Source organism: Oncorhynchus nerka, linkage group LG9b, assembly GCF_034236695.1.
Source record: "Oncorhynchus nerka isolate Pitt River linkage group LG9b, Oner_Uvic_2.0, whole genome shotgun sequence".
Classification (NCBI taxonomy): domain Eukaryota; kingdom Metazoa; phylum Chordata; class Actinopteri; order Salmoniformes; family Salmonidae; genus Oncorhynchus; species Oncorhynchus nerka.
In genome coordinates, this window is record NC_088424.1 from 14654567 (window position 1) to 14670230 (window position 15664).

General features: G+C 41.2%; 1 protein-coding gene across 2 annotated transcripts; it reads right to left on the reverse strand.

Moving 5' to 3' along the window:
* Positions 1-560: 560 nt before the first annotated feature.
* On the reverse strand, positions 561-15057 carry LOC115114322 (uncharacterized). Of its 2 annotated transcripts, none has more exons than XM_029642460.2 (6): positions 14759-15057; positions 14413-14607; positions 10262-10414; positions 9879-9971; positions 8038-8064; positions 561-1919 (listed from the first exon to the last, which is right to left on the reverse strand). In XM_029642460.2, the coding sequence occupies exons 1-6, from the start codon at positions 14814-14816 to the stop codon at positions 1810-1812; spliced, it is 636 nt and encodes a 211-aa protein (XP_029498320.1). In that variant the 5' UTR covers positions 14817-15057; the 3' UTR covers positions 561-1809. The 2 variants fall into 2 exon arrangements, with proteins under 2 accessions (XP_029498320.1, XP_029498319.1); XM_029642459.2 differs by having other exon boundaries at positions 10262-10537.
* Between the last annotated feature and the right edge of the window lie 607 nt (positions 15058-15664).

Here is a 15664-nt window from a genome sequence, read left to right on the forward strand (position 1 = left end):
AAACTTTTGACACAACTATTGAACCACATAACTACTGACCACAACTTCTGACCAAATCTGACTGTCGATGGGAATTTAAAATAATTTCATAATTGGAATAATCAATAGTGCAACTTTTTTAAACTTCTTTCATTACAACAAAAAAATATTTAAGAGCTTTAGCAAGCCCTGCAACTTTACTTGTAAAGTTACCATCTTAGTTCACCCTTCCCCATCTCACCCATTGAAGTTGCACAATTTTCACAAAGCAAGCCAACCTACAAAGCTTGCTGACATGACTGAGGAACAATGAAAACATTAAGGCCCTGGCGATCTCTTCCACTGTTAAAAAAAAGGATGTTTTAAAACCCATTGTATTTCAGAAAAGGTATTAATGGGATGCTATGTAGAATGCCTCTAGCCAAGTAATAATGATACCTCAGCATTTCAAGTAGGCTTACCCCAATACCTAGCCTCCTGAGCTTGTCGCAATTCTTGTTCTTTTGAGTTGATCGGGGTGTACTATCCATCTATTTGGCATCCAGGTCAATTTTCCATTTAAAGATACTCCAATACAAAAGTTGCATTTAAATAGCTTTAATAAAGTGACAAACATACAAAGTAAAGTGATTAACAAGTGATAAAAATCATTCATACATATCCGGTTCAATGTACAATTCTGTCCCCTCAAATCATAATACAGTAGCTTTATATACACAAAAGTGCACAAAGTGAACACATTTCCTCACTGTACACATTTATTTTACCGTATTCCACCCAGAATGTGTAACTGGATCAAAATAACATTTATTCAAAACAGATGGACCAAAGTGAAAACTTTTCACATCGTTTCACCTGGCTAGCGTGCACTGCGCCCGGCCCGCCACTGGAGACGCTGGTGAGCTATGAGACAAGGATTTCCCTACCCGGGAGACCCAGTTACAGTAGTTTTGAGCTATCGAGCGTGAACACAGTGTGTCTGTGTGTGTTCATGCGTGTTACTCTGTCTGTTTTGACATAGGCTGAAAAGCAAAGCCTGAAAGGCATAGGCACTGGTAGATAAGTGAGGAAATACAAAGGTGAGGAAATACACAATCATAAAGTGCATAAAACTGTCTTCATATTATTTTCTTGTGGTTAACTAGGAACTACTTCAGGAGTTCAATTCACACACACAACAGTAAGTTATACAAATTGGAATGTCACAGTTCCTTTCATATTATAAATATTTGGTAGGCTACAATCCTCCTGGGTCTATAGGTATGGGGCCTGTTGGAAGAAGGCCCAGGGAGAAAGGGGGACCAGAGAGTTGGACGGACAAGGGTACAAAAGTTTGGGGCCACTTAAGAAATATCCTTGTTTTTGATAAATTTGCTTTTTCTTTTGTCCCTTAAAATAACATCAAATTGATCAGAAATGCAGTGTAGACATTCTTAATGTTGTAAATGACTATTGTTTTTTAATGGAATATCTACATAGGCACACAGAGGACCATTATCAGCAACCATTACTCCTGTGTTCCAATGGCACGTTGTGTTAGCTAATCAAAATTCATCATTTTAAAAGGCTAATTTATCATTAGAAAACCCTTTTGCAATTATGTTAGCACAGCTGAAAACTGTTGTGCTTATTAAAGATGCAATAGAACTGGCCTTCTTTAGTCTGGCTGAGTATCTGGAGCATCAGCATTTTAAATTCGATTACAGGCTCAAAATGGCCAGAAACACTTTATTCTTGTTCTGAGAAATGAAGGCTATTCCATGTGAGAAATTGCCAAGAAACTGAAGATCTCGTACAACGCTGTGTACTACTCCCTTCACAGAGCAGTCATCAGAGGTGGATGAGCGGAGGTGGGTTGAGTTTTAGAGGGCCTTGGTAGTCTTTTCCTGATTGTGTTTCTGTGACATTCTGATAGTAGTGGACAATGGAGCCAAGTACACCTGCAGGGAGGAAAAAGAAAACACAATTTAGGAAGATGTAAAACACACCTGAAACATACACACACAGCTAACTCCTGATGTTTACCTCAGCAGACACTACGCCAAACACCGTAAAAACAAAAGACAAAACAAAGGAACTAAGGTCAGAACGTGACACGGGTAGGCTAGTTGAGAACACGTTCTCATTTGCAACTGCGATCTGGCCAAAATAAAGCATAGCAATTCGACACATACAACAAAACATGGCCAATAATACAGTAGAACAAACGAAAACAAAAAGTCTATATACAGTGAGTGCAAATGAGGTGAGTTAAGGCAATAAATAGGCCATAGTGGCAAAGTAATTACAATATAGCAATTAAACACTGGAATGGTAGATGTGCAGAAGATGAATGTGCAAGTAGAGATACTGGGGTGCAAAGGAGCAAGATAAATAAATACAGTATGGGGATGAGGTAGGTCGATAGATGGGCTTACAGATGGGGTATGTACAGGTGCAGTGATCTGTGAGCTGCTCTGACAGCTGGCGCTTAAAGTTAGTGAGGGAGATATGAGTCTCCAGCTTCAGAGATTTTTGCAGTTCGTTCCAGTCATTGGCAGCAGAGAACTGGAAGGAAAGACGACCAAAGGAGGAATTGGCTTTGGGGGTGACCAGTGAGATATACCTGCTGGAGCGCGTGCTACGAGTGGGTGCTGCTATGGTGACCAGTGAGCTGAGATAAGGTGGGGCTTTACTTAGCAAAGACTTATAAATGACCTGGAGCCAGTGGGTTTGGGTACGAATATGAAGCGAGGGCCAACCAACGAGAGCATACAGGTCGCAATAGTGGGTATTGTATGGGGCTTTGGTGACAAAACGGGTGGCACTGTGATAGACTGCATCCAGTTCGTTGAGCAGAGTGTTGGAGGCTATTTTATAGATGGCATCACTGAAGTCGAGGATCGGTAGGATGGTCAGTTTTACGAGGGTATGTTTGGCAGCATGAGTGAAGGATGCTTTGTTGCAATATAGGAAGCCGATTTTAGATTTAATTTTGAATTGGAGATCCTTAATGTGAGTCTGGAAGGAGAGTTTACAGTTTAACCAGACACCTAGGTATTTGTAGTTGTCCACGTATTCTAAGTCAGAGCCGTCCAGAATAGTGATGCTGGACGGGCGAGCAGTGATCGGTTGAATTGCATGAATTTAGTTTTACTTGCATTAAAGAGCAGTTGGAGGCCACGAAAGGAGAGTTGTATGGCATTGAAGCTTGTCTGGAGGTTCGTTAACACAGTGTCCAAAGAGGGGCCAGAAGTATACAGAATGTTGTCGTCTTTGTAGAGGTGTATCAGATAATCACCAGTAGCAAGAGCAACATCATTGATGTATACAGAGAAGAGAGTCGGCCCAAGGGTTGAACCCTGTGGCACCCCCATAGAGACTGCCAGAGATCTGGACAACAGGCTCTCCGATTTGACACACTGATCTCTGTCTGAGAAGTAGTCGGTAAACCAGGCGAGGCAATCACTTGAGAAACCAAGGCTTTCGCGTCTGCCAATAAGAATGTGGTGATTGACAGAGTCGAAAGCCTTGGCCAGGTCGATGAATACGGCTGCACAGTAATGTCTCTTATCGATGGCGGTTATGATGTCGTTTAGAACCTTGAGCGTGGCTGAGGTGCACCCATGACCAGCTCTGAAAACAGATAGCATAGCGGAGAAGGTACGGTGGGATTCGAAATGGTCGGTAATCTGTTTGTTAACTTGGCTTTCAAAGACCTTAAAAAGACAGGGTAGGATAGATATAGGTCTGTAGCAGTTTGGGTCAAGAGTGTCCCCCCCTTTGAAGAGGGGGATGACTGCAGCTGCTTTCCAATCTTTGGGAATCTCAGACGATACAAAAGAGAGATTGAACAGGCTAGTAACAGGGGTTGCAACCATTTCGGCAGATAATTTTAGAAAGAGAGGGTCCAGATTTTGCAGCTCTTTCAGAATATCAGTTATCTGGATTTGGGTGAAGGAGAAATGGTGGGGGCTTTGGAGGATTGCTGTGGAGGGTGCGGGGCAGTTGACCGGGGTAGGGGTAGCCAGGTGGAAAGCAAATACTTATTGAAATTCTCAATTATAGTGGATTTATCGGTGGTAACAGTGTTTCCTAGCCTCAGAGCAGTAGGCAGCTGGGAGGAGGTGCTCTTATTCTCCATGGACTTTACAGTATCCCAGAACTTTTTTGAGTTAGTACTACAGGATGCAAATTTCTGAATGAAAAAACTAGCCTTAACTTTCCTAACTGCCTGTGTATATTTGTTCCTAACTTCCCTGAAAAGTTGCATATCACGGGGGCTATTCGACGCTAATGCAGAACTTCACAGAATGTTTTTGTGCTGGTCAAGGGCAGACAGGTCTGGAGTGAACCAAGGACTATATCTATTCCCAGTTCTACATTTTTTTGAACGGGGCATGCTTATTTAAGATGGTGAGGAATGCACTTTTAAAGAATAGCCAGGCATCATCTACTGACAGGATGAGGTCAATGTCATTTCAGGATATCCAGGCCAGGTTCAATAGAAAGGCCTGCTTGCTGAAGTGTTTTAGGGAGTGTTTGACAGTGATGAGGAATGGACGTTTGACCGCAGACCCATTACCGATGCAGGCAATGAGGCAGTGATCGCTGAGATCTTGATTGAAAACAGCAGAGGTGTATTTGGAGTGCGAGTTAGTTAGGATGACATCTATGAGGGTGCCCGTGTTTACGGATTTGGAGGTGTACCTGGTAGGATCATTGATAATTTGTGTGAGATTGAAGGCATCAAGCTTGGATTGTTGAGTTAAGCATGTCCCAGTTTAGGTCACCTAGTAGCACGAGCTCAGAAGATAGATGTGGGGCAATCAATTCACAAAGAGTATCGAGGGCACAGCTCGGGGCACAGGGGGGTCTATAGCAAGCAGCAACAGTGAGAGACTTGTTTTTTGGAAAGGTGAATTTTTAGAAGTAGAAGCTTGAATTGTTTGGGTACAGACTTGGATAGTAATACAGAACTCTGCAGGCTATCTTTGCAGTAGATTGCAACACAGCACCCTTTGGCAGTTCTATCGTGGCGGAAAATGTTATAGTTCGCAATGGAGATTTCAGGGTTTTTGGTGGTTTTCCTAAGCCAGGATTCAGACACGGCTAAGACATCCGGGTTGGCAGAGTGTGCTAAAGCAGTGAGTAAAACAAACTTAGGGAGTAGGCTTCTAATGTTAACATGCATGAAACCAAGGCTTTTACGGTTACAGAAGTCAACAAATGAGAGCAGCTGGGGAGTGGGAGTGGAGCTAGGCACTGCAGGACCTGGATTAACCTCTACATCACCAGAGGAACAGAGGAGAAGTAGGATAAGGTTACGGCTAAATGCTATTCGAACTGGCTGTCTAGCACGTTCGGAACAGAGTAAAAGGAGCAGGTTTCTGGGCACGATAGCATAGATTCAAGGCATAGTGTACAGACAAAGGTGAGGTAGGATGTGAGTACATTGGAGGTAAACCTAGGCATTAAGTAATGATGAGAGAGATATGGTCTCGAGAGACGTTTAATAACCTCTTGGTGTTAGGGGGCAGTATTTTCATTTTTGGAGGAAAAAAAGTTCCCGTTTTAAACGGGATATTTTGTCAGGAAAAGATGCTAGAATATGCATATAATTGACAGCTTTGGATAGAAAACACTCTAACGTTTCCAAAACTGTAAAGATATTGTCTTTGAGTATAACAGAACTGATGTTGCAGGCGAAAGCCTGAGAAAAATCCAATCCGGAATTGCCCCAGGTTTTGAAAGCGCTGCGTTCCAATGACTCCCTATATGGCTGTGAATTTACCATCAACGAGCTTACGCTTTCTGCGTATTCCCCAAGGTGACTACAGCATTGTGACATAGTTTTACGCATTTCTGTTGAAGAATAGCCGTATATGGGGGCACATTGCGTAAGTGGTCACATGGTGGCTCCGAGATTGATTCTCGCGTAAAGTGCAGAGGTAGCCATTACTCCAATCGGTCCTAGAGAAAAAGGAATTGTCCTGACGGATATATTATCAAATAGATATGAGAAAAACACCTTGAGGATGGATTCTAAACAACGTTTGCCATGTTTCTGTCGATATTATGGAGCTAATATGGAATATTTTTTGGCGTTGTGGTGACCGCAATTTCCAGGCAATTTCTCAGCCAAACGTGAAGAACAAACGGCGCTATTTCGCCTTCAAAAATAATATTTTGGGAAAAAATGAACTTTGGCTGTCTACCTGGGAATCTTGTGAGTGAAAACATCCGAAGTTCATCAAAGGTAAACGATTTAATTTGATTTGCTTTTCTGATTTCCGTGACAAGTTTGCCTGCTGCTAGCAAGGCATAATGCTATGCTAGGCTATGATAAACTTACACAAATGCTTGTCTAGCGTTGGCTGTAAAGCATATTTTGAAAATCTGAGATGACAGGGTGATTAACAAAAGGCTAAGCTGTGTTCCAATATATTTCACTTGTGATTTTCATGAATAGGAAGATTTTCATAGCGTTATGCTAATTAGTGCCAGATGATGATAACGGTCCCGTTCACGGGCTGGGCGTCACTACAGGTTAAACCAGGTGATGTCATCGCATATGTAGGAGGTGGAACAACATGGTTGGTTAAGGCATATTGAGCAGGGCTAGAGGCTCTACAGTGAAATAAGACAGTAATCACTAACCAGGACAGTAATGAACGAGGCATATTGATATTAGAGAAAGGCATGCGTAGCCAAGTGAACATATGGGGCCAATGAGTGGTTGGGCTGACTGGGGACACGGCGACTCAGACAGTTAGCAGGCCGATGCTAACACGCTAACAGTTAGTAGGCCGGGGCTAAACAAGCTATCAGTTAGCAGACCAGGTTAGCAAGCAAGCAGTTAGCAGACCGGGGGTTCCAAGTAGCTCTAGGTAGCTAGCAGGCCTAGCAGAATGGTCCTTCAGCGGACATCGCGCCTGAGGAGCCAGTTGGAATCCTTGGGCAGATTATGTCGGTATTCCAATCGTTGAGGATAGGCGGGGTTCCGTGCCCCGTACCGGTAGTAGAAGGAGTCCGGATATTGTAGCCCAGGAGTGAGCCGGGAGATAGGTCTAGCATGGGCTAGCCCCAGGCTAGTTGGTGCTAGCTCCAGGACGGAAACATTAGCCAGGAGTAGTAAAACCGGGTTGCGGTTAGCTAGCTGTGATGATCCAGATGAAAAGGTTCAGAGTTTGTGGGAGGAATTCAGGGATATGGAGAGAAAAATAGGTCCGACATGCTCTGGTTTGAAACGCGTTGTACGAACTGGCGAGAGCTTTCCAGCTAAAGGTTAGCTGATGACCGCTAGCAGTGGTTAGCTGACTGATAGCTGGTAGCTAGTTAGCTAGCTAGCTTCAGTTGAGGTATTCCAGTTTGGGAGTAAATAGAAATACTTTAGGAAAAAAAAACAGATCCACACCACATTGGGTGCCTCACGAGAGTATTTTGAAGTTGAGGTTTAGGAAAAATATTAAAAAGAACATGAAGAAAAATATATATACACATGGGACGAGACAAAGACATCTGACTGCTACGCCATCTTGGAAGTCAGGAGGACTTCGAGTTTCGTGTCAATCAGACTAAGTCTGTTGTGCAATGTACATAGAGTACATGCAAATATACATCACTCGTGTTAAAGGCACAAGTGACAGACCTACAACTGGGACACAATCAGTATTTACCAAAACAACTGTTCACAATGTTGTTCAACATGTTTGAACAGCAGCTTTCTAAATGTAGGAATGTCCAGGAAGCATGGAATCTATATAAATCACAGTCAACATAAGCATTGACACCAAACCCTGTGATCCTGAATACTACCCTCGGCCCTAGGAGTCACACATTTGACAAAAAGGGAACTACCTGTGAAAGACAAACATACACACCACTGACAGAAGCACACAGAAAGCCAGTAGCATCAGAAGATAAGGACAATGTGCCCAGTCCTGTTTACAAGGTGTGGTTTAGGAGACAGCAGTTCCCAGTCAACATACTGAACCATCTGTTAATATTGAATGTTCTATACTCCTGTTAACCAAGAAACCGATGGGGGACAATGAGATGGAAGTAAAAATATTTTACCTCCGGGGTGTCTGGAAACTCTGGGATCTGAAGAAAGAGAAACAAAACATTCTGTTGGCTCGGTTGTAGACTAGCTACATATGGTCATTGGGAATATAACGTTCAGAATTACACAATAACGTTAGGAATCAAGACGCAAAAGGAAAATATAGAATTGTATATAGAGCTTCTAAAGATGTCATTGCATGCAGTAAACGTTCTACATAGCTGACACACTGATTTAAATGTGTCATTTAAATAGAGATCATGAAAGCCATTCAGTAAATATCCCAGACTGGGCAGCAAGAGAACAACCAGTATGACATAAACTCAGCAAAAAAAGAAACGTCCCCTCACTGTCAACTGCGTTTATTTTCAGCAAACTTAACATATGGCCATAGAAATATTTACTGAGACATAAACTGAACAAGTTCCACAGACATGTGACTAACATAAATGGAATAACGTGTCCCTGAAAAAAGGGAGAGGGTCCAAATCAAAAGTAACAGTCAGTATCTGGTGTGGCCACCAGCTGCATTAAGTACTGCCGTGCATCTCCTCCTCATGAACTGCACCAGATTTGCCAGTTCTTGTTCTTACACCAAGGCACCTGCAAGTTCCCTAACATTTCTGGGGGGAATGGCCCTAGCCCTCACCCGTCAATCCAACAGGTCCCAGACGTGCTCAATGGGATTGAGATCCGGGCTCTTTGCTGGCCATGGCAGAACACTGACATTCCTGTCTTGCAGGAAATCATGCACAGAACGAGCAGTATGGCTGGTGGGATTGTCATGCTGGAGGGTCCTGTCAGGGTAAGCCTGCAGGAAGGGTACCACATGAGGGAGGAGGATGTCTTCCCTGTAACGCACAGCGTTGAGATTGCCTGCAATGACAACAAGCTCAGTCCGCTGACGCTGTGACACACCGCCCCAGACCAAGACGGACCCCTCCACCAAATCGATCCCGCTCCAGAGTACAGGCCTCGGTGTAACGCTCATTCCTTCGACGATAAACGCGAATCCGACAATCACCCCTGGTGAGACAAAACTGTGACTCGTCAGTGAGGAGCACTTTTTGCTAGTCCTGTCTGGTCCAGCTATGGTAGGTTTGTGCCCATAGGCAACATTGTTGCCGGTGATGTCTGGTGAGGATCTGCCTTACAACAGGCCTACAAGCCCTCAGTCCAGCCCCTCTCAGCCTATTGCAGACAGTCTGAGCACTGATGGAGAGATTGTGCATTCCTGGTGTAACTCGGGCAGTTGTTGATCCTGTACCTGTCCCGCAGGTGTGATGTTCGGATGTACCGATCCTGTGCAGGTGTTGTTACACATGGTCTGCCACTGCGAGGACGATCAGCTGTCCGTTCTGTCTCCCTATAGCGCTGTCTTAGGCGTCTCACAGTACAGACATTGCAATTTATTGCCCTGGTCACATCTGCAGTCCTCATGCCTCTTTGCAGCATGCCTAAAGCATATTCACGCAGATGGGCATCTTTCTTTTGGTGTTTTTCAGAGTAAGTAGAAAGGCCTCTATAGTGTCCTAAGTTTTCATAACTGTGACCTTACTTGCCTACCGTCTGTAAGCTGTTAGTGTCTTAACGACCGTTCCACAGGTGCATGTTCATTAATTGTTTATGGTTCATTGAACAAGCATGGGAAACAGTGTTTAAACCGTTTACAATGAAGATCTGTGAAGTTATTTGGATGTTTACTAATTATCTTTAAAAGACAGGGTCCTGAAAAAGGGACGTTTCTTTTTTTTGCTGAGTTTAGAACAGGATGAAGTTTAATATCCAAGAGGGGGAAAATGTATTCGACATACAGTACTGGTGCATACAAAATATGCTTTATAATGTCACTCACCTTGTTGTTTAGAGATGAGGAAGCTTGCAATAACCATGACAACAAAGGTCAGGCATGCAAACAGTGGAGCCAGGACAGTCAGCAGGGACGTTCCTGTTGAAACATACAACAGGAATTCACTGGATTCACCTGCATGACCTACTGTACTTCATAACTAGTTAAAACAAGTGACCAAAGAATGGGAACATTCTGTTGATCTTGTGGCGTGTAGTCTGACAGTGTTGTTACACCTTTTATTAAACCCAACACAAGCTTGACATACACACACGCTGTACATAAAACAGATGCACGCATGCATACACACTTGCCTTCTAATCTATACAATGCTCTTTCAGTGTACACTAAAGCAGTGGCACCAAGTAGGCCTCCTCCCGTACACTTACCTCTATTGGTGGTGGGCTCGGATTGTCTGAGCTCCTTCATCAGTTCGGTACAGATCTCATGGAGTTGCATCTTCTCCCTCCTCGTGAACTCAGTGTCCCAGTCCCAAAGCTGTTTGAGTGAGAGGGCCTGTGGTACCTCAGCTGTCCAGGTGTCTGTGGATTGGTCCAAAGTCAGGAAGTCATTCTCATTGACAAGGAGCTGGTCGGTCGAATGCACCACTCGAAATCCATTCAGTTTGCATTCACGCACACGCAGGTACTGGTAAGTAGGTTTTTCTGGTCATTGAAGGAAAAAGGGAAAGGAATGGTTAAGGATGAATGTATCCTTTATACAGAATATATATCTGATTGTATTCCTTGTCAGTCAAGGAGGTAGATTTGTCCTGCCCCATCTCAGGTAACTGCTATTGTGCCCTTGAGCAAGGCACCTGTACAGAGGTAAATTTTGTTTTATACTGGATATTCAGTGAATATTTAGTAACCTCGTCAATAGCTATTGAACCATGGCTATGAAGATGGTATTTTCTTAAATCAGGGGTGGATGGAGAACAATCCACACTTAAAAATAGATTTAGGATTTCAAATCGCTCTTACATGACTATAACAATTATATATTCTCAGGGGAGGGGGAGGATGGACAAAAATCCACTGTTGATGTATTTATTTTTAATTGAGATATTTCTTCCTTTCAATCTTCAATAGCTCTTACACCCCAACAACAAAAAAACGGTGTATTTGTCCATCCTCCCTCGATTCAGAATATATAATTGTCATAGTTAGTTGATTCAATATTGACGCGAGAATTTCAGAATATTTTGTAATTGATCAAACCATTGAATTATATTTTACGATTTCCAACGAACAAGCTAGCCATCGAAAAGTTTCAGCGTGTGTAGTTTAGTTAGCCTGCTAACGTCTTCATAGCTAGTAGCGTGGAATCAGGACATGACCAAACTGTTGCTGAGATAATGGATGTTGAAACTGCCAGGGAGAAAAGAGAGGCATTGTTGAAACTCACTCATATGCTTGCAGTGTAAAAATAGGGGGCGAATGTGATTCATACCCGAATACCCCAACCAAGGAGCAACTTCCAAAGAAGCTGAGAAGTGAACCATCAATGAGCAAGCTACAGGAGAACATCGTCCGCAGCCTCACAGCTAAAAATCAAAGAGAGCGCAGATGGATTTGGATTTGGTAAAAAAGAACACCATCAGTATCGTTAACCTGAAGAAAGCGATTGATTTCAATGCTGAGGAAGTAAAAACTCGGAAGCAGCAGAACGCAACATTGAAAATGCAGGTTGCAAAGCAGAAGAAACTCCCGAGAATGACCGGTATCGTCGGAGATGTAATCTTCGAATTTATGGAATAGCAGAAAAATCTGACGATAACATCAAAAGCAAGAGTGAAGGACATTTGCAGGGGCAATAGTCCCAGAGGAGGAGCGACATGTTGCAGGTTCTCTGGATGTAGTGCACCGCCTAGGTAGGCTGAGAGATAGGGAAAACAATCAGCCACCACGACCAGTGTTCATGAGATTCATCTCCAGGACAACGAGGGATAGGACATGGAAAAGTGCAAAGGAAAATTACTATTTAATGAAGAACAACCTGCGTATATTTTAAAAGGCAACTTTAAGGGTCATATATTGAGTCATAAGGCAGATAATACAGGGAGATTGATTATACTATTGGTAGATGTCAACCACATTCAATTCATTGTTGTAAATACTTATGCTTCCAATAACAAGTCAAGTAACTATTTTATTTTGTATTTATTTATTTTATTTACATACTACATTTCCATTGGGGTGGAGATTTTAATACAGTATTACATGATAATCTAGATAGATGGCCTCCTAAGGATAGCAATTCTGTTTGTGAGATAAGGAATATATATGTCTAAGGTTAGGTGTCCCAGATATTTGGAGACATAAGAAACCCAGATAAGATTATGTTTACATGGAGTACCAAAGATTTATCTATACAATCCTGTATTGATTTCTGGCTGATATCTGAAGATATGGCTGTACAGGTTGATAGTCTCGATTGAACCATCGATTTTAACAGACCACAAAGGGATCTCAATAAAGATAAATATGCATGGTTTGTCAACAACAAAACAGTAAAAGTTACTGGGAAATGAACAAGACTTTACTAGAGAATTAAGTATTTAAGAAGGAAGTAACAGGAATTATTGATAAATACTAGAATTGTGCCTGTGTTATGAATACATTTGGAAGTTACTGGGAGCTAATGAAATTTGATTTAAGGCATTTGGCTATTTCAATGGGGAAAGAAATTGCTCGTGCCAAGAGAAAGAAAGAATGGCATCTTAAAGGGAATAATGGATTATACTAAAAAAACGTAACTACCTAATCAGGAATTACTGGAGCTATCATCATTGCAAATGCAGTTAGACTGTATCTACGAGGAGAAGGCCCGGGGAGCGTTTGTAAGATAAAGACAAAAATGGATGGAATAGGGAGAGAAAGTTACAAAATATTTATTTAATTTAGAAAAAAGGGCAGGCGAACAGACTTCCATATGTAAATTAATGATTAATAATACTCCCAATGAAAATCCAAAAGAAATCACTCAGCATGTTGCCCAGTTTTATCAGAATCTGTATACATCAGCACTGGCAACATCCAATATGGATCTTTTCTTAGACAATATACCAAACATTGCTAAGATGATAATGATTTCAGGGATTTTTGTGATGAGTTATCTGAAATTGAGATAAGGCTTTTAATACAAATACAGTCTTAAGGACAATAGGTCCCCTGGAAATTATGGTTTAATCAGCTTTTTATTTTAAAAAAATTGTTTAAAGCATTCAATGATAAATTGATTCCTTTCATTCTTGCTATGTTCCAAGAATCAATAGAAAAAGGGGAGTTACCGGCTTCGTTAAAGCAAGGTGTAAATACTTTGATTCCCAAAACTAATAAGGATAGTCTTTATATAGACAACGGGAGACCCATTAGCCTGTTGAATAATGAGAAATTATTTGCCCTTGTATTTGCTAAGAGGTTGAAACAAGGCTTGCATCATATAATTGATGAAGAACAATGTGGTTTTATGCATGGTCGACACATTAGTAATATAACATCAGGTTGATCTTAGATATGATTGACTATAATGACCTCATCATTGATGATAGTTTTCTTATGTTTGTTGATTTTTATCAAGCTTTTGACACTGTAGAACATCAGTTTATGTTCAAAGCAATACGTTTTGGGGGGGGTTTGGTGACTTTTTTTAAAAAGCAGTCCAAACTTTATATAGTGGTTGTACTAGCTCTGTAAAATTGGGGGTTGTATCTCTTTTAAATTCCTCTGAGGTTGATGTAAGTAACAGATTTACATGAAAATATATTCATTGGCAATATTAACATCAAAGATAAATGTAGTAATAAACAGATTAGGAATATTGTTTGTGATACTACAATTCCCTCGGTCAGATATCTATGGTGATATACAATGGGGAAATTGCTAACAAATATTGTAACAAGGTAAAGGATGTTTCATTTAAAATGTTACATAGTATTTATCCTGTGAAACATGTTTTGGAAAGATTCAAGATGAATATTGACTATAAATGCAATTTCTGAGGAATGTAGAAGGAGACCATTTTGCATTTGTTTTTTGCCTGTATTTATAGTCAAATATTTGGAATTGACGTATAGAATTTTGTTAAGAAAAAAAGGGACCGGTTGTAGTATTTAATGGTTTTGATATAATGATTTATTTCAGAAATTCTGACATAGATACAGATGTAGTATATTGAATATAACTACTAATAATACTAGGTAAATTTCATATTCACAAATGCAAATGGTCTAATTCAAAACCTAACTTTTTTCACTTTATAAATTAACTTGAACTAAAATTAAAAACAAAAAGGCAATTCAAACTTGTGGTATTATTAATGAATATGGTTTGTTTAAGATTCCTGGCAATGTAAATAGTTTGTATGTATGCTTGTTTGCATGTGACTATTCCTCTTTTGTTTGTTGATATTTGTTGATATTTTTTTAAATCAAGAATATCCACCGAATATCCAATATAGAACACATTTTACGGTGACAACTGTGTGTTTGTGTACTTATTAGTGTGTTGCAGTAGGTTCAGGCATGCATTAGGCCTACTTGTCATGGTGTTGGTGACATTTTCTTCGATCTCGAACGCCTGGTGAAAAGACTCGTAGTTGCCCATCAATACAGCACGGAGAATGCCACTGACGTTTTTCCCGCTGCTGGAGGGAGGTGCTCCGTTGACCAAGACCTGCTCGACGGTCTCCATCTCGCCGACCACTCCCGACCGCTGGAACAGAATGACCGTGTCTGCAACAAAACACATCAACAAATCTAATTTTGTTTGTTATTAGTAGCCTAAGATTCATAACACAATGGTGTAGAATTTTGTGCGTAAAATGAACAAATTGTACATGGCAATGGGAATGAAAAAAGTAAGCAATGAAAAAAAAAACCATACCAATTGGAAGACCCCAACTTAAATTGAAAAACAGAATGAATGTAAGTGGAAGTAGCATTTTTGCACTATGCGAGGACTGGCTTTGGAAATTATGTACTGTAGTCTAAAATAACCTCCAAGACGCAAACCAATTATAGATTATATATCAATAGAAAGGACTCGCTCGTGTTCTCCTTTCCAATATCAAACAAGTGGAATGATGAAGGGCAGAGCGCTTATCAACCAAACGTCCATAGCTAAGTGCGTAGCCTCTGGATTTGTGGCTATGTAGTAGTCTGTCCTTATGTTGTCTTTTAAATGCGTAGCTAGCCTACTAAGATTTTCAGTAGTGTTGATGTGATTGGCTGGTGGTAGCTGGTTCCGTTAGGGGAGGAGCTTCAAGGCGTGCAACTGCAACAACCTGTACTGCCCTGCCAAGCAAAAGAGCAGGAACAGCATTTGGTCCCCCAAAAAATGATTTACTTTTTTTCATACATTAAATACATGCTTTATCATTTGGACAAATATCCCGCCTCCATTGTGTTGTGGTATGGAGAAAATGGGGGGGTCATTTTTAAGGTGTTAAGTTATCACACGTCAGTTACTGCCTTTTACCATGATGTCACTGAGCTTTGTGCTGCAGTGTCTACGGTTGACCTTGGTATTAGTTATTGTTCTTCGCTGATACAAGTGTCAAACTATATGACACTGACAGCCGCATACAAATAAACATATTAACACCAGTTTGTGTCAAAAACAATCGTCATGGAAATGTATTCCAGTGGGTGTACCAAGCAAGAAGGCAGTAACTGCCGTCCAGGGACAAAGGTCATGTCAGAGGTCAGGGCCAATATGAATAAAAAATTACCTCATAGTAAGACAAGAGATAACCATATCTCCCATGATCTGCCTACAATTCATTTGTCT